Here is a 23,500-nt window from a genome sequence, read left to right as displayed (position 1 = left end):
CAGCATGATTACTCTATGGTGATAAAGGTCTCTTCTTATGTGAGACTGGCAGTTTCAGGAGATAACTAGGTGAACTTAAGCATTTATTTACTGAGTAACTCTTATTTTCTAGGGACTAGTCTAGGCAGTGGAAATGGGGCAACAGAAAAGATAAACTGTGGCTTTGCTCTCCGTGGGCTATTACTATAATACAAAAGGTAGCTACTAAAAAAGTAAATTCATTGATTTCAAGATATCTCACATAGTGGAGTTCCCTGGTGGCCTAGTGGTTAAGGATCCAGCATGGTCACTACTCTGGTGGTGCAGGTTCCATTCCACCCCTGGGAATGTCTTCATGCTGCAAACTTAGCCAAAAAAAAAAAAAAAAAGAAGATAACTTACATAGTGATAAGTGATATATAAAAAATAACACAGAAAGAAACTTGTAGACAGAAATCACAAGGAAGAAAAATAGAGTAAGAAGCAGAACAGAGATTAAAAACAGGTGGAAAGAGAAGACACAAAGAAGTCAGCTGTTTGTAAACTAACCAGAGGTACTAGTGCTGTTGGCTCTTGAAAGCTATTGCTTGAGCTCTGACTTCTAAGGCAACTGTTGTATCTTGAATATATTCATCTGTCATTGTTATTCTGTTGTAGGATATTTCTTCCTATCTATCTATCTATCTATCTACCCATCTAGCTATCATCTATCCAAACATTTGCTTATTGATGGTCAGCTAGATTTTTGCCAGTTGTTAGCTTTTATGGCTAACACTGAAAGTGTGCATTCTTGTACACACTTTCTCAAGTACATGTGTGGGATTTCTGTATATACCTGGAATCAAAAATGGTGGATATTAAAGAATGCCTATCTTCAACTTGATTAAATACTGCCAAATGTTCTCCATTGTTTTTTTAAATAAATTTACCTTCCACCAGTAATGTACACTATCAGAATTCAAACATTTTCCCAGTTAATGATGGTATAAAATGGTGTCATTTTAATTTGCACTGCCTTGATTATTAAAGAGGTATATTTTCTTTTTTTTTTTTTGTCTTATTGCTATTTCTTGGGCCGCTCCCACGGCATATGGAGGTTCCCAGGCTAGGGGTCGAATCGGGGCTGTAGCCACCGGCCTACGCCAGAGCCACAGCAACTCAGGATCCAAGCCGCGTCTGCAACCTACACCACAGCTCACGGCAACGCCGGATCGTTAACCCACTGAGCAAGGGCAGGGGCCGAACCCACAACCTCATGGTTCCTAGTTGGATTCGTTAATCACTGCGCCACCACGGGAACTCCCCATATTATTTTCTATTTGCATTTCCTCTTCCGAAAATTAATATTCTTTGTCCATTTTCCTCTTAGGTGATTTGGCTTTCTTACTGGATAGCGGTATTGTGAATACTAATCCTTTTTTGATCATGTATGTCATGATCATCTTTTTTCATGGCTTGTCAATTAATTTCATGAAGTTTTAAATTTTATTGTTTTCAAACTTGTTAGTCCTTTCCTTCATGGTGTGTGTACTTTATGAGCCTTCTTAAGAAAATCCTTCTTTTAACTTGCAATCACAGAGACTTGATCTCTATGAAAAAGAATGGATATATGTATATGCATAACTGAATCACTTTGCTGTAAGCCTGAACCACAACACTGTAAATTACTATACTCCAATAAAATTAAAATAAAGATATTTATTTAATGTGGCTTTTGCCATTTTATGACATTTTAGGGCTTAACATTTTCTCTGGCTAGTACTTGCAAAGGGTAATGGGTATCTAAAATTTAAGTATAACAGTAAAACTATTATTCTACTGTATTTTGTGGCATATTAGGAATTTTTTTCCTTTTTGCTAAATTCATGCATGTGGAAGTTTCTGGGCCAGGTATCTAATCTCAGCCACAACAGTGACAATGCTAGATCTGTAATCCACTAGGTCACCAGGGAACTCCAGGAAGTATTTTAAATTTCTGTCAAGGCCTTAAACATAAAATTTAGGCTCTAAAAAAAAAAAAAGTAAACCGATGCTCAAGTTATTAAATATTTTGAACATTAAGCTGAAACCAGTTAGTAATTTAATTTACCACTAACAAACACATTCGCCCTTTACTAAGTGCTGCAAAGACAGTTTAAGAGGTCAAATCTCAACTCATTTTCCTCAATCATAAGGAAAATTAGGAGGTCCCAATAAATTACTTGTAATTACCCAGTTCCCAGTATTCCCTTAGCAGGGGAAATAGCTGCTAGAAGATAATGAGACTCAGAGTTTGAAGGCAGCCGTTTTAAGGCCCACTCAGGGATACGCTGAAAGAGCATTGAACCTCAAAAATCACTTTCCTGCCTTTTTAGCTTCATCTCAGACTCTAACCTGCTTTTTCGGACCCTGAATAATCCAATGCGGTCAAATATCTGGCCTTAAAAATAAATCTTGAAGTTCAGTCCTTGTCTTACCCAAATAACCATCCCCAAATCAACCCAACTTTGTGATCCTCAGTACATAGCAGCTCTCAGGTCAAGACGACCCCGTTAATCCAGCTTGCCCTGACTAAGGCCAAATTCAGAGGCTGATCCTGGGGTTATTTCAGAACGTGGTCCTCCCCAGAAAAACTCCAGCCCTACCTCAAACGCAGACCCCAAGACCCTCCCAATCAGGTGAGTTAAAGGTTCAATGCCTTTCGTTCGGGGATCGGCAGGGCTCAGGCTCATTGCAGAGGGGGAAACCCTGCATTTTTCCTACTAGCAGTCCACATGGCAGGGTCTTACAACAAGAGCGCAGACAAGCGGGTAACTAGGCTCATTGTGCCCGGGGGGTGGGGGGAGGAAGGTCGGCCTTGGCCTAGGACGCTGCCGAGGCCCCGCCCCACGCGTGACGCCGGCGTCAGGCCAGTCCCGGCATGCTCCGCGCCCGCTGGCGGCCGAGTGCAGAGGAGAGCAGTTTTCCCGGTGAGCATCCTCGGCTCAGTTCAGCCGCTGTCCAGACCTGGGTCGGCTAGAGTGCCGCCTCCAGCAGTTTTCCTACCGCTCGACCGTCAGTCTGAACGCCCCCAGCCCTCCCGTGAGGGCGCCCCGGGACGGAAGGATCCAGCAGCCTGTCGGCGCCCGCCGTTCTCGTGGTCGCCGTCGCCGTCGTCGTTGTGGTAGTCTCTGCCGTCGCCTGGGCCATGGCCAATTACATCCACGTCCCGCCCGGCTCCCCCGAGGTCCCCAAGCTGAATGTCACGGTTCAGGATCAGGAGGAGCAGCGCTGCCGGGAGGGGGCCCTGAGCCTCCTGCAACACCTGCGGCCGCACTGGGACCCTCAGGAGGTGACCCTGCAGGTAACGCCCGCACCTCAGCCCCAGGTCTCTCCCTTTGACGTGGTCCTGGGGAGAAATGGGGGTGGTTCACCATCTCCAAGCCCCTGGTGACCCGGGAGGACCTATGGGAATGTCTTCTTCTCTTCTTTGGGAAGTGACCCTGTGTTTCCTCCGTCACATCTAGGAAGGTCACTCCCCCTTCCTTCACAATTGCTTACCAAGGTTGCCTTGAAGGCAGATTTTCCCTTTTCAGAAGCCGCTACGTTAAGTGACGCACCCAGACCACACGGGAAGGTTCTTGTTGATAGTTGCTCCTCCTCCTCCCCTGTCCCTTCTAACTGCAAAACGAACCTTTTCCACACCTCTTGCAGGAGGTCCCCTTCGGCCCTTCGTCTCCTCTCCTTTCGCGAATAATGCAGTAATTAATCTTCTCTGATCTTTTCCTTTCCTTTCCCTCCCCTCCCCCGTCAGAGTACTCCCATTGATGCTCACCCTGCGTTTTATCTTCTCAAATCCTGGGATTGGCGAGAGTACTTGATCCCAAAATGATCGTGGTCATTATGCATTACTAGATTGGGTTCTTTTTTCAGTAGCCCTAAACACTCCTCATTTGTGTTAGTGTTTCTGAAAATGTTTTAGTCATATTGGTGAAACTAATAACATCTAATGTTAGAATGATCAGTGACTGGTGAATATTTCTTTTAACTGAGCCACTGTTTCGTAGATATATGAAAATTGGGAGAAAAAGTCCTTAAGAACCTGTGTGTTTTTTAGTAGCTTATTTTTAATAAGTTGCAATTTGGTATACGTGAAATTTATTTTAAATACTAATTTGCTTAACTTTGGGAGTTTCATGTACTGTATACGAAGAAAATAAACCTTTTCTCTTTCCAAACACAAAGTAATTTTAAAGTGATTTTAAACCTCAGTGAAGAGGTTTGTTTCAAATCTGAGGAATAATGTAAGAATTCACTTGAAGTAGCCAAATCGTCAGCCTTATTTGGTTGACTGATTTATTTCAGCAATGTTAACTGACTTAACAGTATCTCAGATTTTTTGCTAAAGTAGTCATCTATACAAAAATAAATAAAACATGAACAGTGCCCTAGGGCCCAGAAATGACACTTCAGCTTTCATGAATGTTGGCTTCAGTTCTTACTACCTAGAAAAGTTCTGAGCAATTTAAAAGGACCCATATGTTTTGGGAAAAAATTGTTAGACAAAAGTTTTGAAAATTTAAGGGAGTGTTTGTTAGCTAAATATATAGGACATAGTGAATCCAAAATGGTTTTCATGTGTAATTTTTAAAAATTTATATGTTCTCTTTAATTAAGGAAAATTAGTTTAATTGAAACTTCTAAGTTGACACTCTAGACTTCTTTAGTTTATTATTTATTAACTTATAGTTTATTATAGAAGACATTTATTAAAATGATTCCTTTTCTGGCAGTCAATTATAAGTTAAACAGGTATTAATTAAAGACATTGCTTCTTCCTGGTAAACTCTGGTACTACAAAACATTACTTTTTAAGTAGAGATAAGAATTGGAAGCTTTGAAGACTGGAATTTCAGTTGATGTGTTTGTCTGTAGAACAGTATTAATAGCTAGCCAGAAGTCCGTTAGGTCATCTGTATTATTTATCATTTAATCCCTCAAACAATCATTTTAGGTAGGTACTATTCCCCCCCTCCCCTTTTTTAGATGAAACTCAGTGAAGTAAAGCCAGGATATAGTTTAAAAAAAAGGGATAAAATGTGGTAACATCAAATTGTTTTTGATTGTTGGAAAGTGCTTGAGATTGAATCTTGTCTAATACCTATGTAGCAGCTTTGAACTTTAGCGCCTTTGGACTCATTGTCCAAACTTCTAATATACTTATTTGTAAGTGAAGGTAAATACTATTTTGCCCTTAGGATGATTGTTGTTTAGAAATATAATCCCTCCATGCGCAAGCAAAGCTTTTGATCCAGAAGCTTGGATAACTACTAAGCTGAATTGATGGTTAGTCATCTCTCAGCTTAGTAGATAGGACTTCCACATTTTAGGTCATTATAAACTCTGCTTTTATGATGCTTTGGGATTTCTTTAATAAATATCAAAGGGAATATTTTCTTTTGAGATTTGTTTTCATTTCCTTTGAAATATAAAGATGCGGGCTGCAGCTGAAGCTCTGATTAGACCCCTAGCCCAGGAACTTCCATATGTCACAGGTACAGCCGTAAGGAAATTATTCACATAATCAATGGGAATCGGTGATATAGCCTATATTTTAAAAATATTTTTTTCTAAAATTCTTACGTGATTTAAAATATGTTTGGAGTTCTCTTATGGTGCAGCAAGTTAAGGATCTGGCATTGTCACCGCGGTGGCTTGAGTCACTGCAGTGTCCGGGGTTTGATCCCTGGCCTAAGAACTTCCACATGCCACAGGCATGGCCAAAAAAATGTAATTTAAACATCAGAAGCTTACCTAGTAATACTTATTTACCTTAGCTTACTCTAGTAATACTTATTTTACCTGGCACTTATTCCTGCCAGCTGAGCTGTTGAGAGCATATTGGAAAATCCAGATGCAAGCAGAAAAGACTTCAATGCATTCAAAAATGATAGAGGGTCAGTTTTTGCTCAGAACTTATCACGGGGAATAATATATCTCATTTTAGGTAGAATCTTAATTATTTTTTCCTATCTGTACGAGATTAAAAGAATATGGTATAAGAGGAATGGTGAGCTTTGTGGAGTATAGTATCTTAGAATAGGCAGAGTAGATCTAAAACAATACCAGTCAGTGTTTTTTTTTGGTTTTTTTTTGTTTCTTTCAGGGCCGCACCTGCAGCATATGGCAGTTCCCAGGCTAGAGGTCAAATCCTAGCTCCAGCTGCCTGCCTACACCACAGCAACGCAGGATCCAAGTCGCGTCTGTGACCTACCCCACAGCTCATGGCAACGGCAATGCTGGATCCTTAACCCACTGAGCAAGGCCGGGGTTAAGGATATTGTATCCTTGTGGATACTAATCATCTTCAGGGATACTAGTTGTAACAATGGGAGCCACAATGGGAACTCCCCCAGTCAGTGTTTTATTTAATAATATTTTACTCTTTATAAAGAAAGCACTTCCACACAACAATAGTGTGAGACAGATGTAGACTGTAATAAAACCGGAGTTTGTAATGATGGGATGATGACTCATCTTATGAATTATTGCTCTTTGTCCAGGAAAAATTTGTTTGTATATTATGATTTAGAGAAGCCATTTCTGTGCAAAATTAATTTCTTAAAAATTAGAACTTAGCTCATAGAAAGATTTCGCTTTAGATTCCCTTGAACATAAATTTGCATTATTTTTTCCGCATGTGACATTATTTTAGAAAAGGAATTAACTTCAGCTTTCTTTTAAGATAGTTCCTATCTAATACTATAGTATTCAGGTGGGTGGTAAGACCTGAGACTATTTGACTATGGCTAAGAGAGATGCAATATTTGATAGGTACCCAGGTGTTTTGATAACATGATCAAAAAGTTGGCCTAATGGGCTAGATAATTTTCAGGTATTAGTAGCTGTGTGATTTGGACTGAGCAAACCACTTCACCTCTCTTTGGGGCCTCAGCATAATGAAGTGAAAAGAGGATGGTTTTTGAATCCTGATTCCAGCATTTGTCACCTTTAGCAAGTTTAAAAATCTTTATAAAAGGAATTACTGTTCTCCTTGAAAATAGTAGAATAGTAGAAAATAGTAGAATTTAACTACTATACTACTAATAGTAATTTTACTACTAGTACTAAGTTTACTACTAAGAGTAGAATATCAGGAGAATTAAATGAAACAAAATTAAATAGAAGCATTACATAAAATCATGCATAGTATGTTTTAGTACTTCATGCCTCCATCTCTCATCTCCAACTTCTACCTGGCTATTCCCCCACCATTTGTAAGTGGAAAATTGTTCTGAAAGAATAAGTTCCTGACATTCAGTAATTTTAACATGTATTTTTTTTCCGTACTGGTATAATGCTAGTTTTCAGCGGCATTCCTTTCCACAACATGGGTGAGTGAAGGAGGCAAGGCTTCATAGAAGAGAGGGTATCTGAACTGAGTTTAGAAGGAAAGATAGAAGATGGAATGGGGAAGTATTTCTGGGCAAAGAAAAACTGCTTTCACAAAGCTAGACTATGAGATCTTAGGCTGAATAGTGTGTAAACAAGAAAAGAAGTGGGAGTGATTTTCAAAAAGGGGAGTGGTTAGGTATGAAGGTTTTATGCCTCATTGAGGAGGTGGTATTTTATTATTTCAGACCTAATGGAAGCTGTTGGATGTTTTTAAGCAGGTTAGTTATATATTTTTTAGAGAAATAGCAGATTACAATTGAAGGAAATGTTTCAAATTAGGGGATAAGTGATCACTTAGGAGGAACATTGGTTTTTGAAACTGGTGGCTACTGTACACTAAAAGGATGCTAAATCAGTATAGTGGGTTAAAACGTCTACAGTTTAAAAAAGATGGATTAAAATAAGATGTGATAGGATAGATCAGAGAGAACTATAAGTAATAAAATAAGTATTATCTTAGGAAGCTTGTTTCAGTTTCATATAAAAGTGTCTATGTACTGAATTAGGTGACATACATCTTCCTGTGTATTGCATTAAAAAATGTTTGTGAAAGACAACCTAGGAGAGACTGTTATCTTTTAGTACAGATAAGAGCTGCTAGGATCCAAATTAGGACAGTGGCCTTAAAGATGAAAATAAGGGACAGATTTGACATTTCAGAAAACAAATGTGCAGGACTATGTTAATTGCTTGCAGGTTAAGGGAGGAAACTGGAAGCTTAAAGGTTTTTTTGTTTTATTTTGTATTTGGTGGGTGACAAAGATGGGGAAGTAATGAAAGACCTATAATTAAGGAATAAGGTTATATTTTTCAGGATTTTATCTTATAGGGAGTTATTTTGCTCTGATATAAGAGATGGGCTATAAAGAGATAAATTTTTATCGCCCTTTTAAAAATTGTAAGGTACAACAGACATATAGAAAAAATGCATGAAACAGGTATCTTTGTAGCCCTAGCCCAGGGAAAGAGAGAAAATATTACCAGCAACCCAGAATATCTCTCATTTCCTTTCTTGAGCCTGACTTCTCCCTCCCTCCCTCTAGTGGTAATCACTATAGCAGTTTTTAAAAAACTAAATTAGCAAAACAGAGTATTCTGAATTAGTCATTTTTTCCAGTACTCTGAGAAAATAATATACTCAGTACTGACTGTGTCAGTACTCTGAGAAAATAATATGCTATTCATATACTATATGAATATTTTTAATAAGGGACTATATGAATATGAAGTAATTTAGTTTTATTGAAAAGATGTATCACAATATTAAAATTTTGAATGGGGAAAAAAACACTTATATTTTATTTAAAAATCAACTGTTTTATTACCTTCTCCCTTAAATATTTTACGTTGTAATTGAGCCTTATGTGCAATTTTGTATTTCTTTCATAAACATTTTTCCATATTTGTGTGGTATTGACCACAATTTTTGAAAGCTACAAACAAATATTTGGTCATGTTAAACATCATGTGACGAGGTTTTAAAAAATTCTAAAAAGTAAAAAGTATAAATAAAATTAGGCTCATATTCTATCTAAACCTATTGATTTTGTTTAAAAAATATTAAAAAATGATAACATGACCTTGATAAATATTTAAAACATAAACGTGGCTATAAAATTAAAATTAAGTCTAACTCCCTCAATACCAGGTCATTCTCCTCAAAGATAATTTGTGAACAATTTCTTTTGAACTTATAAAAAATTCAAGCTGTGTATTTACCAGTGTACATTATCTGCCTGTGTCTATAAATATAGTATACCTCTATAAACCTAATTTTATATACATAATTAGGTTTTTTTATATTTTGCTTTTTAAACTAATTTTTCTTGGACATCTTCATGTCAGTATATATAATCTGCCCCATATTTTTTAAACAACATTGAGACATTTTTATTTTTTAGTTATTAAGAATGGTATTGTAATGAACTACTTTTGCATGTATATTTTGTTTAACTTTCCAGAGTATATCCATAGAGTAAATTCTAAAGTAGCATTAGTGGTATAGTGGTGAACATGGCTGCCTTCCATAGAGTAAATTCTTATTAGTGGAATTAAAAGGTTAAAAGTAAAACCTATGTGTTAGAGTTGTCCAGAGAAACAGAATCTCCTACACATGTATATGTGTGTATATGTATGAGATATATGAGATGTGCTTTTTTTTTTTTCTTTTTCTTTTTTCTTTTTAGGGCTGTGCTTGTGGCATATGGGAGTTCCCAGGCTGGGGGTCAAATTGGAGCAGTAGCTGATGGCCTGTACCACAACCATAGCAATGCTGGCTCCGAGCCTTGTCTGCAACCTATACCACAGCTCATGGCAATGCTGGATCCTTAACCCACTGAGCAAGGCCAGGGATCATGCCCACATCCTTGTAGATACTAGTTGGGTTTGTTACTGCTGAGCCATAAAAATAACTCCCTATGAGATGTACTTTTAAATTTTCATATGAATGCATGTATATATAGGAATGAAAATATATATAGGAATGAATATTATATATTCCTATATATATGGGAATGAATATATATTTAGGAATGAATATATATACAGGAATGAATATTATTCTTATATATATATATGGAATGAATATATATTTAGGAATGAATATATATATAGGAATGACTATTATATATATATATAAAATCTCTTTTAAGGAATTGGCTCACACAATTTTGGAGGCTGGTAAATCTGAAATTTTTAGGGCAGTCTGGTAAACTGAAAACTTTACCAGAATATTGAAGCAGAATGTCTCAGGAAAACCTAGGTTTTGCTTTTATAGCTTTTTACCTGATTGAATAAGGATCACTCTTTTACTTGACATTAACTGGTTAATCTGTAAAATACCTTCAAAGTTGCATCTAAGTTAGTGTTTAGTTGAGTAACTGTGTATTATAGCCAATTTAAGTCAACATAAAACTGTCGTGATGTTTCTCACTTTGATATAATTTGTAATCTTCAAAACAGTGTTGGAAAGTATTTATTTCCCTGTACCTTATCCAATCCGTGATATTAAATTAAAATTTTTTTTGCCAGTTGGAGACATGAAAATGGTATTTTGTTTGTTATTATGTTGCTTTTAATTTTGTTATTTTGGAAGACGGTGGAATCCAATAGTTTCTTCTGCAAGATGGTTGACTGATGTGTATTAATTCCATCTTTCTCGGCTTTAGGCTTGTCTAGCAGCCATTGTCTTAAAGAAAAATGGAAGCTTGTCTTTACAGTTATATTATAGGACAGAGGGAGCTCATTCATTTGAATTAAATAATTAATCAGTCATTTTATTTATTTATTTTTATTTTTTTTTGTCTTTTTGCCTTTTCTAGGACCGCTCCCACAACATATGGAGGTTCCCAGGCCAGGGGTCGAATCAGAGCTGTAGCTGCTGGCCTGTGCCACAGCCACAGCAGCTTGAGATATGAGCTGCGTCTGTGACCTACACCACAGCTCATGGCAACGCCAGATCCTTAACCCACTAAGCGAGGCCAGGGATCGAACCTGCGTCCTCATGGTTCCTAGTCAGATTCGTTAACCACTGCGCCACAACGGGAACTCCAATCAGTCATTTTAGACTGTAAATAAATATCAAAATTCTGCTTCCCTGCTTGCCAACTTAATCATCTTTAAGTACTAAAGAAATTTCATAGTAGCTAAGGTAGAGTTCAATATTTTTACCATCTCAGAGTTTGTAGTTGCAGGACAGTGTCACATACTAAAAGAAGGTATTGGATTATGTTTTGGGGGTCTCAAGATAACTTTTAAAGTCACTGATAATCACTTTAGCTTCTAAGGTTTCATTAAAGCTGTAATTTTTTTTTTTTTTTGTCCACTAGGTTTTCTGTGTTGCTTCAAATAGCAGCCTGGCAAGGTTTGGTCAATTCTTTAAGTTTCTAATTGCTGTGGTCTGGCTGAAGGCTGAATTTATGTCATTTTGATTTAGAGTACTAAAATGTTTTATAATAAGTTAAGATATTAATTATAATATGTTAATATTATAATATGTTTAATAACTATGTTTTATAGTACTAAAACAGGGGAAGTGTTACTGTAAGACATTTATCTTGGTGTTAATTCTGGCAAAGGAGACAGAACCACCTCACATAATATCAACACTCCAGTTTGCATATAATTTTCACCATCAGCAGTAGCATCCCCATATTCTCCCAGAATAACTACTGCTTCTTTATAGAAGCTTCATTGTCTTGATATTTTATGTTTTGATCTGAAATTCTTTATGAGGTGGAGGGGGCCGTGATTCATTTTTTTCCAAATGGTTATCAATTGATCCAGTATCACTTATTTGAAAAGACCTTTTTTCCATTTTGACCTTTGTCATAAATCAGATATCTATCTCTGATATGGGTCTTTTCATGAATTGTGTTCTGTTCCTTTGGTCTGTTTTGTCTCTTTATTGCCCCAGCATCACAATGTCTTGATTATTCTCAAGCTTTGCTTCTAGGACTTGATATCTGTGTAGTTACTATAATCCTTGGTATGGGACTCTCTTTGTCTTCTTTTAAATTGCCTTGACTATTCTTGGCATTTTAAATAAATATAAATATGGTATATCCCATTTTTTTAGTTTCAACAGTCTGTAAATGTAGTATGTCCTATTTACTACTTATTTAGTTTCTCTCAAGTTTTGAAGTTTTCAATATGGAGATCTTGCATTTTTTCATTTGATTGTTTGCCCTCTAAGAATTTGATGCTTTTTGATGTTATCTAAAGGGTTTTTTTTTTGTTTTCTTTTTCTTTTTAGGGCCACAACTGCAGCATATGGAAGTTCCAGGCTGGGGGTTGAATTGGAGCTGTAGCCACTGGCCTACGCCACAGTCACAGCAACTCCAGATATGAGCTGTGTCTTTGACCTGCACCACAGCTCATGGTGATGCTGAATCCTTCACCCACTGAGCGAGGCCAGGAATTGAACCCACCTCCTCTACTACTAGTCTGGTTTTCATTACTGCTGAGCCACAATGGGAACTCCCTAAGGATATCATTTAAAAAAAAATGGTTTGCTGTTGGTATACAGAAATTCAATTGATTGTTTTATATTGAATTTTCCACATGTTCTAATTTTTAAAATGTAGAATAGATTCTTTGTGCATTTTCTCTGTATCTGGAAATAATGACAGTTTTGTCTTTTCCTTTCACATTCCTATTTTTGTTGTTACTGTTGTTTTTATCTTACTGCACTGGCTAGGACATCAGCACAATATTGAAATAGAAGGTGATGGTGGGACATCCTTGCCTTGTTCCAATCTGAGGGAGAACATTTTCAATAATTTATTGCTATGTATTTTTGCTGTAGGTTTTCTTTGAACACATCAGTTTGAGGACGTTTCACTTTATTCTTGATTTGTTAAGTATTTTAATCATGAATGAGTGTTGAATTTTATCAAGTACTTTTCTGCATCTCGTGGTGGTTACATGATTTGCCTCCATTTTTCTGTTATTGAGCTCAATTACACTGACTTTTTTTTTGTCTTTTTATGGCTGCACTGATGGCATATGGAAGTTCCCAGGCTAGGGGTTGAATTGGAGCTATAGCTGCTCACCACAACCACAGCCACAGCCACAGCAATCCGGGAGCCAAGCCACGTCTGTGACTGATACCATAGCTCACGGCAGCGCTAAATCCTTAACCCACTGAACGAAGCCAGGGATTGAACCTGTGTCCTCATGAATACTAGTTGGGTTTGTTACTGCTGAGCCACAGCAGGAACTCCTATGTTGACTTTTTAGAATAATTTGAATGTTAAAAGTCATTGTATTCTTGGAGCAAAGCCCATTTGATTGTGATGTGTTCTCCTTTTTATATCTGTTGTATCAGTTGCTAATATTTCAATTGGGATTTTTGTGTGGAAGAAAGTCTATAGTTTTCCTTTTTTGTGTTGTCCTTGACAAGTTTTAGTGTCAGGTTGCCACCTGTTTCTTTTTTTTCTGTTTTTGAAAGTGTTGTTTATAGAAATATATGTCTGTACTATTTACTTTATGGTAATGAATTCATTTTGTTTTTATGGCTGCACCTGTGGCATATGGACATTCGCAAGCCAGGAGTTGAATTGGAACTGCACCTGTGGCCTCTGCCACAGCCACAGCAACCCTGGATCTGGGCTGCATCTGCAAGCGATGCCGCAGCTTATGGCAACACTGATCTTTAACCCATGGAGCGATGGTGGGGATCCAACCCACATCCTCAGAGAAACTGTCAGGTCCTTAACCCACTGAGCTACAGTGGGAACTCCATAAGTTTTTTTTCTTTATTGTGGTAAAAAACAATAAATTTACCATCTTAACCAGTTTTACCTGAGGTGTGTGTGTGGTGGGTTATTGATGTCTAGCTCACGTTCAGTGTAGTTTAAGAAGATACTCCTAATGATTTTAATCTTCTGATATTTATTGAGGCTTGCTTTATAACCATACCTGTAGTCAAGTTTTGGTAATATTTCATGTATGCTTAAAAAGGATGCGTATTGTCTTGTTGAATACAATGTTCTGCGTATGTCAGCTAAGTTGGATTTTTAATTCTTTTGTTCAGCTCTCTTTATATGTAATGGTTTTTCCCTGTTTTTTAAAAATCAGCTTTTGAGAGATGTGCTCAAACAATTATTGTGGAAGCAAAAAAAATTTTTTTGAGTTATGTTATTGTATGCATACAAAATTGTATAGACTTGATTGATCAATCCTTTTATCATTATTAAATATCTCTATGTTTCAGAATATATAGTTAGGATCTATTTTGTCTGATATGGTGTAGGTACATCATCTTTCTTTTACATGTCTTGTAAAACAGCCTATAGTTGTCTTTTTCATACTTAATTTTTATTTATTTATTTCCCCCCCCCCCCCCCCCGGGTATATGGAGGCTCCTGGGCTAGGGGTCGAATTGGAACTTCAGCTGCAGCCTATACCACAGCCACAGCAATGTGGGATCTGAGCCACGTCTGAGACCTACACCGCAGGTCACAGCAACGGTGGCTCTTTAAGCCACTGAACGAGGCCAGGGATCGAACTTGCAACCCCATGGTTCCTAGTAGGATTCATTTCTGCTGCACCACAACAGGACCTCCCATACTTAATTTTTAAATTGGATTATTTAGTTATGTTACATTTAATGTAACTGCTCATATGATTGAGTTTTTTTTCTTTTTTTTAAATTAAAGTATAGTTGATTTATCATGTTGTGGCAGTTTCTGCTTTACAGCAAAGTGACTTAGTCATACATGTGTGTGTGTATATATATATATATATATATATATATATATACACACATACATATTTATATTCTTTCTTTACATTATTTTCCATCATGGTTTATCCCCAGGAGATTGGATATAATTCCTTGTGCTTTACAGTAGCACCTTGTTGTTTATCCATCTTAAATATAATAGTTTGCATCTACCAACCCCAACTCCCGGTTCATCCCCCTTCCTCTCCCCTCCACCACCCAATCCCTCCTTGGCAGTGACAAGTCTGTTCTCTATGTCCGTGAGTCTGTTTCTGTTACTGTACTGTTTCTGTTCTGTACTGTTGAGTTTTTCACCGTACTATCTTATAATTTTTTTTTTTCTATTTGACTCTTCTTTTATATTCCTGTTTTTCACCTTTTTCTTCTTTTCCATAAGTTCCAGATCTCAGGGAAACTCACTGTAAAATATGAAGTGGCAAATATCATTAAGAAATTACAGTGCATGCTATGTACAAGGTGTTAGCAATTGTTGAGAAGTATTCATGTCTTACCTGAGTTTAGCAATTGTCTCCTGGAAGATATAACTTCTGTGTTGGAATTTTGAAGGAAGTTAAAAGTTAGTGAGGTGAAGAAAAAGAATGGTGAATTTGTTAAGTAGATTGCTAGATAGCTTGGAACGTATTAAGGAACATGTATGGCCTAAAAAGCTTGAACTTTATCCTCTAAGCAGTGTGGAACATTTGAAGATTGCTAGTCATCATGTTCATATTTGTGTTTTAGACGGATTATTCTGGTAGCAGTATAGTGAGTGAATTTTTGGGTGAGTGAGAAGATGGTTAAACTGGCAAAAGAGAGACCAATGAGGTTATTAAAATACTACAGATAGGAGATTGACAAGGTCCTGGATTTGGGTGGTAGAAGTGGGGATGGAGAAACAGAAGTAGATTTAAGAATAACCCAGAAAGAACACTTTTTATTTGGGGGATGGAGAGGAAGTGACTCTGAAATGTGCCTCAGTGAATGGAAGATAAAGTGAATTGGTACTGGAGTTCCCGTCGTGGCACAGTGGTTAACAAATCTGACTAGGAACCATGAGGTTGCAGGTTCGATCCCTGCCCTTGCTCCGTGGGTTAAGGTTCCGGTGTTGCTGTGAACTGTGGTGTAGGTTGCAGACATGGTTTGGATCCCATGTTGTTGTGGCTCTGGCGTAGGCCCGTGGCTACAGCTCCGATTAGACCCCTAGCCTGGGAAACTCCATATGCTGCGGGAGTGGCCCAAGAAATGGCAAAAAGACCAAAAAAAAAAAAAATGGTACCATGAAGTAATTTATTCCTGGTTTTAAGCAATTTTATTATGAGGTCCCTTGATGTAGTTTTATGTGTAATCTCTCTGTTAATGAATGCTCTTCTCTCTCTTTCTGATAATTCTTTTTTTCCTCTGTGTTTTGTTTTGGATAGTTCTTTTTGTGTGTGTGTGTGTGTGTGTGTGACCTACACCATAGCTCACAGCAACGCCGGATTGTTAACCCACTGAGCAAGGCCAGGGATCAAACCCACAACCTCATGGTTCCTAGTCAAATTCATTAACCACTGTGCCACAATGGGAACTCCATGTTTTTGATAGTTCTTATTAAAATCTGCCCCCCCGATATGTGAATTACTCTTAAATCCCATCTAGTGTGTTTTTCACCTCAGATACCTTGAGAAGTTTGATTCGGGGCTTTTTCATATCTTGTCTCTGTTTAACTTTGTGTTATAGAATACAAAATTTTCTTTTTTAAAATACGGTTTTAACATCTGCTAATTCTAGCATCTGTGTCAGTTCTGGTTGTTTTCAATTAATTGATCTCCCTCCCACTCCATTGTGGATTGTATTTTTCTGCCTTTTTTGCATGCCAGATAATCTTTCATTGGATGTCAAACATCGAGAATTTCACCTTGTCAGGCACTGGATCGTTTTCATAGGCTTTTGGAATAGTTTAAATCTTTTGGGTCTTGCTTTTAAGATTTGTTAGTTGGGACCACTGCAGCAGCATTGAATCCAGGGCTAATCTATAACACGGATTTTTGTCTTAATTTTAAACTTGTATGATTTCCTCATAAATTATTTTGCCATCTTGTATTAAATTTTTTTAACTCGAATTTTATTACATTTGTAGTTGTACAACGATCATCACAACCCAATTTTATAGCGTTTCCATCCCAAACCCCCAGTCCATCCCCCCACCCCCCAGCCTGTTTCCTTTGGAAACCATAAGTTTTTCAAAGTCTGTGAGTCAGTATCTGTTCTGCAAAGAAGTTCATTGTGTCCTTTTTTTAGATTCCACATGTAAGTGATAGCATATGATGTTGGTGTCTCAATGTCTGCCTAACTTCACTTAGCATAATAATTTCTGGGTCCATTCATTTTGCTGTAAATGCTGTATTTCTTTCCTTTTAATGGCTGAATAATATTCCATTGTGTATATATATACCACATCTTCTTTATCCACTCTTCTGTTGATGGACATTTAGGTTGTTTCCCTGTCTTGGCTATTGTATACAGTGCTGCAGTGAACATTGGAGTACATGTATCTTTTCGAGTCATGGTTTTCTTTGGATAGATGCCCAGGAATAAAATTTAAACATATAGTTATCTGCATACTTATTCTTAGGTGTGCCAGGAACTTTGTTGTTATGTGCTTTTGTGTATCTTATTAATCCTCATAAGAACCTATAAAGTAGATTCTAAAATGCTGATATTAAACATGAGGTTTATGAAGCACATACAGGTTAAATGACTTGCCTAAGGTTACTCAGCTTATAGCTAACACAGCCAGAATTTACAATCAAGCAGTCTTGCTCTTTCGTTCATCGTCAGAACTAGTATTATCTTAAATACTTGACAAGCAGTGCAGGATAAACCCTGTAAAAAGGAGCTCCATGATATTTGTATTAGTTTTGTTCCCCTTCTATTGAGGTGGAATTTTGTTTTATTTTGTTTCGTTTCATTTCGTTTCATTTCAGTCTTTTTAGGGCTGTACCAATGGCATATCTACTGAGCCACAATAACTCCTGAGGTGGAATTTTTTATTTCTAGTGTATATCTGATATAATACACATATCTAGTATATGCCTTGTATATTTTTAATTGCATGTTTCAGAAGTTCAGCACATTGAAATTATTTGTTGGTTTATATATGAGGTGAAAATCATCCAAGAGCAAAAAGCAATAACATACATCTTTAAAGTCAGAAATCTTAAGAGATCATCAGGAACATGCCAATAGCTGAACAAATTGGGTTTATTACTCCCTGCAGTTAAGGAAGAATTATTCCATGTGGAATGGTGGGGCTTTCAGTATGTGAGTGTAAAAAGGGCTTAGTATGAATTTGTTGGGTGATTTGGGAGAGGGTTCAAGGAAACAAGGCTTTCCTCTGGATTGGGGGCTGTCAGGAAGGAAAAGGGGCAGTCTATTGCTGTTGTGGGTAACACATCTTACCTAGAGGACTGGAGGAATGAAGCAGGGCCAAAGCTGTGACTGGAAGAGGAGCAGCAGTCTTTCACACTAGCCAGACTAGGAGGATGTTTGGTCGTTTTTGTGGCTTAGAAAAAATTCATAGTTTTGTCTATGTTCAGACATGATTACAGAGTGGTTTTGTTTTTGTCTTGCTCCATTATGGTCGCAGAGTGGCCTCATCTGATATTAGTGTTCTGTCAGTTTGCTTATGTTCAACAGTCTGCAGGCCTTGATGCGTGTGCCAGGTCTGTTCCTAGCTCTTGGATTTCTTTTGTTTTTCTCAGTAATTTAATTTTTTCACCTGTAAACTAGATTCATTGCATTAAAAAAAAAAGTGAGAAAACACACATAAGCCAAAAGAAAAAAGTTTAAACTACTTAGAGGGAAACAAGAAATAAGATTGAAATTACATAATATTTTTATTGGATATCTTTGCACACATTTTTATCCTTATCTATACATAAAATATTCTTATAAATGAAGTTATATTTTCATATATTTATTTTTTTGCTCTACAGATTTATTGTGACTGTCATTTCATGGCAGATAGGTGACTGTACAGTAGAGATTGTTAGGGTTAGTGTCATGGGAGTTGGGAATCCTATGTCATCCTTATAAATGTTTTATAGTTTATTTAGTAATGTTATCATTTCTAGCCCTTTTAAGTGCATATATCTTTTTATGTATGTTACTGTATGTATACTGTAGCAGGCACAACTAAATAAATTTATTATAGGCAAGAGCAAAAGAATACATTTGTTGTAAGCTAGATCAAGAAAACATTAATGTTCTATATGGGTTTTTATGTTTAAGTATTAAGTCCTTACTATTTGTTATAAGGATGTAGAAAACTGATTATGAGTCCTGGATTATTAGAGTGTTATTCATTATAAGCATTTCAGAATGCTAATTTCTCAGACTTTATTACAGTAATTGAAATACTTTATCTCTGCATGACATCTGGAGAAGTTACAGAATAACATGTGTGAATTGATATGGCATTTTATTAAGAAACAACATGCTTTTCAAAATAGATTTTAGTAAAATGATGGAATTTAGTTTAAATGCATATGCTTCTTGTTAGTGTCTCCATACATAGCACCTTTTTGAAACCTAGGTGGAAAGCAATGTTTGCATGTTTCTACATACCCAAAAAATATAGATATTTAAAATAAATCTTTCCACATTAACTCATAAAATTGACCTGCATTAGGTGACTAAGGATAAGTAAATATATTCTTTCACATTTCAACTGAAGATCTAAAGCCTTTTCAGATGTCATTTATCATTACAACACTCTTATCAAAATAGGAACTTTTACCCTCTTTCTTAGGCATTAGTTAAATGTGTATAAAACTTATCCATTGTGTATTATTCCTGTTCTTTCCAAGTTATCTTGGGAAAAGTGTCTTTAATTCTTACTTTCACTTTCCTATCCCTTTATTCCACCTGAGAGCCTCCAAAAGCTTAGTTATTTTATATATATAACTGGGTAAATTAGTGTAGCAGAAAATAAAAGTTAATTTTTTAACAGACTTAAAGAACTAGTATTGCTAATCATTTGTTTGCTTTTTATTATACCATTGTACTTCTTCAGTCTAAAAAAGTTCTTTAAGTACTTAAAAGTCCTCAAACTCCCTTTTAGAATATATCAAAGAAACTTCTAGTTACCTCTATTTCTAAGTAAGGTTGTGCTTTTTTTTTTTTTTTTTAGCTTTAGCATTCAAGTTTAAATTATTCTAACCTGAATACTTAAAACAGTTTCTAATGCATATTATGTTAAGTAATCGTTGAAAATAATGTTTAAAATTTAGTTTTTTATAAATTGGAAATTTACCATAATACAAATTACAGTACATTATACATGTATATTTAAACTTGTGAGCATTGTTAAAGATTTTTTTAATGTCATATGCTATGCTCACAAAAGAGCTGCTTTCCCTGTCTTCAGAGACCTTCAAATCTATTAGACATAGGAGAGAGAAGAGAGCAACAAATTAAATAGCATTTTTTTTAATCTAGAATTAAAATTATAGGTATTAGGCAAAATCATATTCAAATGTTATGTTAAAAAGTAGATATTTTTGGAGTTCCTGCTGTGGATCAGCAGGTTACGAACCTGACTAGTGTCCATGAGGATGTGGGTTCGAACTCTGGCCTCACTCAGTCAGTTAAGGATCTGGCATTGCTGTGGCTCAGATCACGTATTGCTGTGATGTAGGCCAGCAGCCACAGTTCCAATTCAACCCCTAGCATGGAAACTTCCGTATGCTGCAGGTGTGGCCCTAAAAAGAAAAAAAAGTAGATACTGTCTTTCAATTAGTGTTTAATTATTTTCCTTAAAAGTAAATAATTGGTTTTTCTCCCATTTTTCTTTCTTTCTTTTTTTTTTTTTTTTGGCAGCTTTTCACAGATGGAATCACAAATAAGCTTATTGGCTGTTATGTGGGCAACACAATGGAGGACGTAGTCCTGGTACGAATTTATGGCAATAAGACTGAGTTGTTAGTTGATCGAGAGGAAGAAGTGAAGAGTTTCCGAGTGTTGCAGGCTCATGGCTGTGCACCACAACTCTACTGTACCTTCAACAATGGACTATGCTATGAATTTATACAGGGAGAAGCGTTGGATCCAAAGCATGTCTGCAACCCTGCCATTTTCAGGTACGTTTCTTTTTCTAAATAACTTTTCCTTTTGAAAAATAAGGAGCACATGGGAGTTCCCGTCGTGGCGCAGTGGTTAACGAATCCGACTAGGAACCATGAGGTTTCGGGTTCGGTCCCTGCCCTTGCTCAGTGGGTTGACAATCCAGTGTTGCCGTGAGCTGTGGTGTAGGTTGCAGACGAGGCTTGGATCCCACGTTGCTGTGGCTCTGGCGTAGGCCAGTGGCTATAGCTCTGATTCGACCCCTAGCCTGGGAACCTCCATATGCCGTGGGAGTGGCCCAAAGAAATAGCAAAAAGACAAAAAAAAGAAAAATAAGGAGTACTAAGTGCACTATGGAAATGTTTTTTAAAAAGACCTTTTCTTTCCTTGAACAACTGTGTTAATCTAAAAACTTTCTTCACTTCAGGTTTTGTTTTGTCTTGTTTTGCTAGGATTATTAGCCTTTTGCAGAGGCTCAGGAGTTCCCATCATGTCTCAGTGGTAATGAAACCAACTAGTATCCAAGAGGACAAGAGTTTGATCCCTAGCCTCTCTCACTGGGTTAAGGATCCAGTGAGCTGTGAGCTGTGGTATGGGGTGTAGACGGGGCTCTGATCCTGTATTGCTGGAGTGTAGGTGGGCAGGCTCGTGGCTCTGACTCGACCCCTAGTCTTTTAAGAAAAGACTTCTTAATTTTTTAAAGTAGTGCTTGAATCAAAGTATTGTACATTTCCGGAGTTCCCGTCGTGGCGCAGTGGTTAACAAATCCGACTAGGAACCATGAGGTTGCGGGTTCGGTTCCTGGGCTTGCTCAGTGGGGTAAGGATCCGGCGTTGCCGTGAGCTGTGGTGTAGGTTGCAGACGCAGCTCGGATTCCACATTGCTGTGGCTCTGGTGTAGGCCGGTGGCTACAGCTCCGATTCGATCCCTAGGCTGGGAACCTCCATATGCCGAGGAAGTGGCCCTAGAAAAGGCAAAAAGACAAAAAAAAAAGTATTGTACATTTCCTACACTAAGTTTTGTTACTCAGTTGCTCATAGTTTTGGAGTTCTTGCTTACCCTAAGATTCTTTTAATTCTGTTAACACTTCTTTTTTACTCTTTAAACTTCTAATTATTTAATTCAAAGTATTATGTTTTCTATAAGAATAATGTTTTGGAGTTCCCGTCGTGGCGCAGTGGTTAACGAATCTGACTAGGAACCATGAGACTGCGGGTTCGATCCCTGCCCTTGCTCAGTGGGTTAACGATCCGGCGTTGCCGTGAGCTGTGGTGTAGGTTGCAGACGCGGCTCGGCTCGGATCCCGCGTTGCTGTGGCTCTGGCATAGGCTGGCAGCTACAGCTCCGATTAGACCCCTAGCCTGGGAAACTCCATATGCCGCGGGAGCGGCCCAAGAAATAGCAAAAAGACAAAAAAAAAAAGAATAATGTTTTACATACGCTTAATCATTTTTCTATAATTGTTAGAACTTTTCTGTTCTTTCAAAATTAAAGAGTTTGATTTGAAAACAAGTTCATTTGTAGTTTAAATCAGGAGTTCTCAAACATTTTGGTCTCAAGACCCTTTTACAACTTTTAGGATTCAAAGAACTTTTACTTATGTGAGTTATGTTTATCAGTATTTACCATGTTAGCGATGAAAACAAATGTTTTAGAATGAAAGAATGTCAAGTGCACATTTTTTTAGCTGTCAGCATGATGACATCATCATACCACCTTACGTAGCTTCTCAAAACTATACTGTACACTTGTTAAAAAATGAGAGTGAAGAAAGGTAAATAATACGTTATGAAAAGCAGTTTTTTTTTTGTTTTTTTTTTTGGTCTTTTTTAAGGCTGCACCCATGGCATATGGAGGTTCCCAGGCTAGGGGTCAAATTGGAGCTATAGCCTCTGGCCTATAGCACAGTCACAGCAACGCCAGATCCAAGCTGCATCTGTGACCTGTACCACAGATCACGGCAACGCCAGATCGTTTAACCCACTGAGTGAGGCCAGGGATCGAACCTGCATCCTCATGGTTACTAGTCGGATTCGTTTAGGCTGAGCCACGACGGGAACACCTGAAAAATGGTTTTAACCTCACAAACCTCCTGAAAGGGTCTTGAGCCTTAGATCAAAGTCCACAATATTCTCTTATTTGGCTTCTTTAGACACAGCTACTTGCCTATATTGTTATTATAATAAAGAGTATCTAATTTGCATATAAAGTATCTACTTTGCGTATAAAAATTTGCGTATTTATGTTTAATTTAGTCTTGCGTGTTTATGTTTAATTCAGAGAGTCTCTGCTCTACTAGTAATTTACAGTCTGTGACATACAATAACCTTGGGGAAAAAATAAACTAAATAAGTATACAAAGAAGAAAGAAGATTTTCAAAAAAAAGTACAGATAGTTTACTGTGGTATAGTTGGGAAATTAGTTTATAAATAAGATAACAGGAGTTCCTATCGTGGCTCGGCAGAAATGAATCTGACTAGCATCCATTCGGACACAGGTTTGATCCCTGGCCTCACTCTGTGGGTTAAGGATCCAGCATTGCCATGAGCTGTGGTGTAGGTCACAAACACGGCTTGGATCTGATGTGGCTGTGGTGCAGGCCAGTGGCTACAGCCCCAGTTCCACCCCTAGCCTGGGAACCTCTGTATGTTCTGGTATGGCCCTAAAAAGCAAAAAAAAAAAAAAAAGGAAGCTGAGGGTAATATTAGGTAAAGATGAATTGCATCTGGCTAATGCTTAGCTAGTAGTTCAACTCATGGAAATTTATCATCTTTTTT

At 37.3% G+C, this 23,500-nt stretch overlaps 1 protein-coding gene across 1 annotated transcript in view; it reads left to right on the top strand.

Annotated features, from left to right (window-relative positions):
• Positions 1-2,874: 2,874 nt before the first annotated feature.
• The window catches only part of ETNK1 (ethanolamine kinase 1), a 55,885-nt gene continuing 35,259 nt past the window's right edge, over positions 2,875-23,500 (top strand). The window contains exons 1-2 of the mRNA XM_047787400.1: positions 2,875-3,301; positions 20,480-20,739. Of these exons, the coding sequence (XP_047643356.1) occupies positions 3,146-3,301; positions 20,480-20,739 (416 nt within the window). The 5' untranslated portion in view covers positions 2,875-3,145. The remainder of the gene's footprint in view (positions 3,302-20,479; positions 20,740-23,500) is intronic.

This window comes from Phacochoerus africanus, chromosome 7, assembly GCF_016906955.1.
Source record: "Phacochoerus africanus isolate WHEZ1 chromosome 7, ROS_Pafr_v1, whole genome shotgun sequence".
In the NCBI taxonomy this organism is placed as follows: domain Eukaryota; kingdom Metazoa; phylum Chordata; class Mammalia; order Artiodactyla; family Suidae; genus Phacochoerus; species Phacochoerus africanus.
This window is presented reverse-complemented; position numbering and strand designations above follow the sequence as displayed.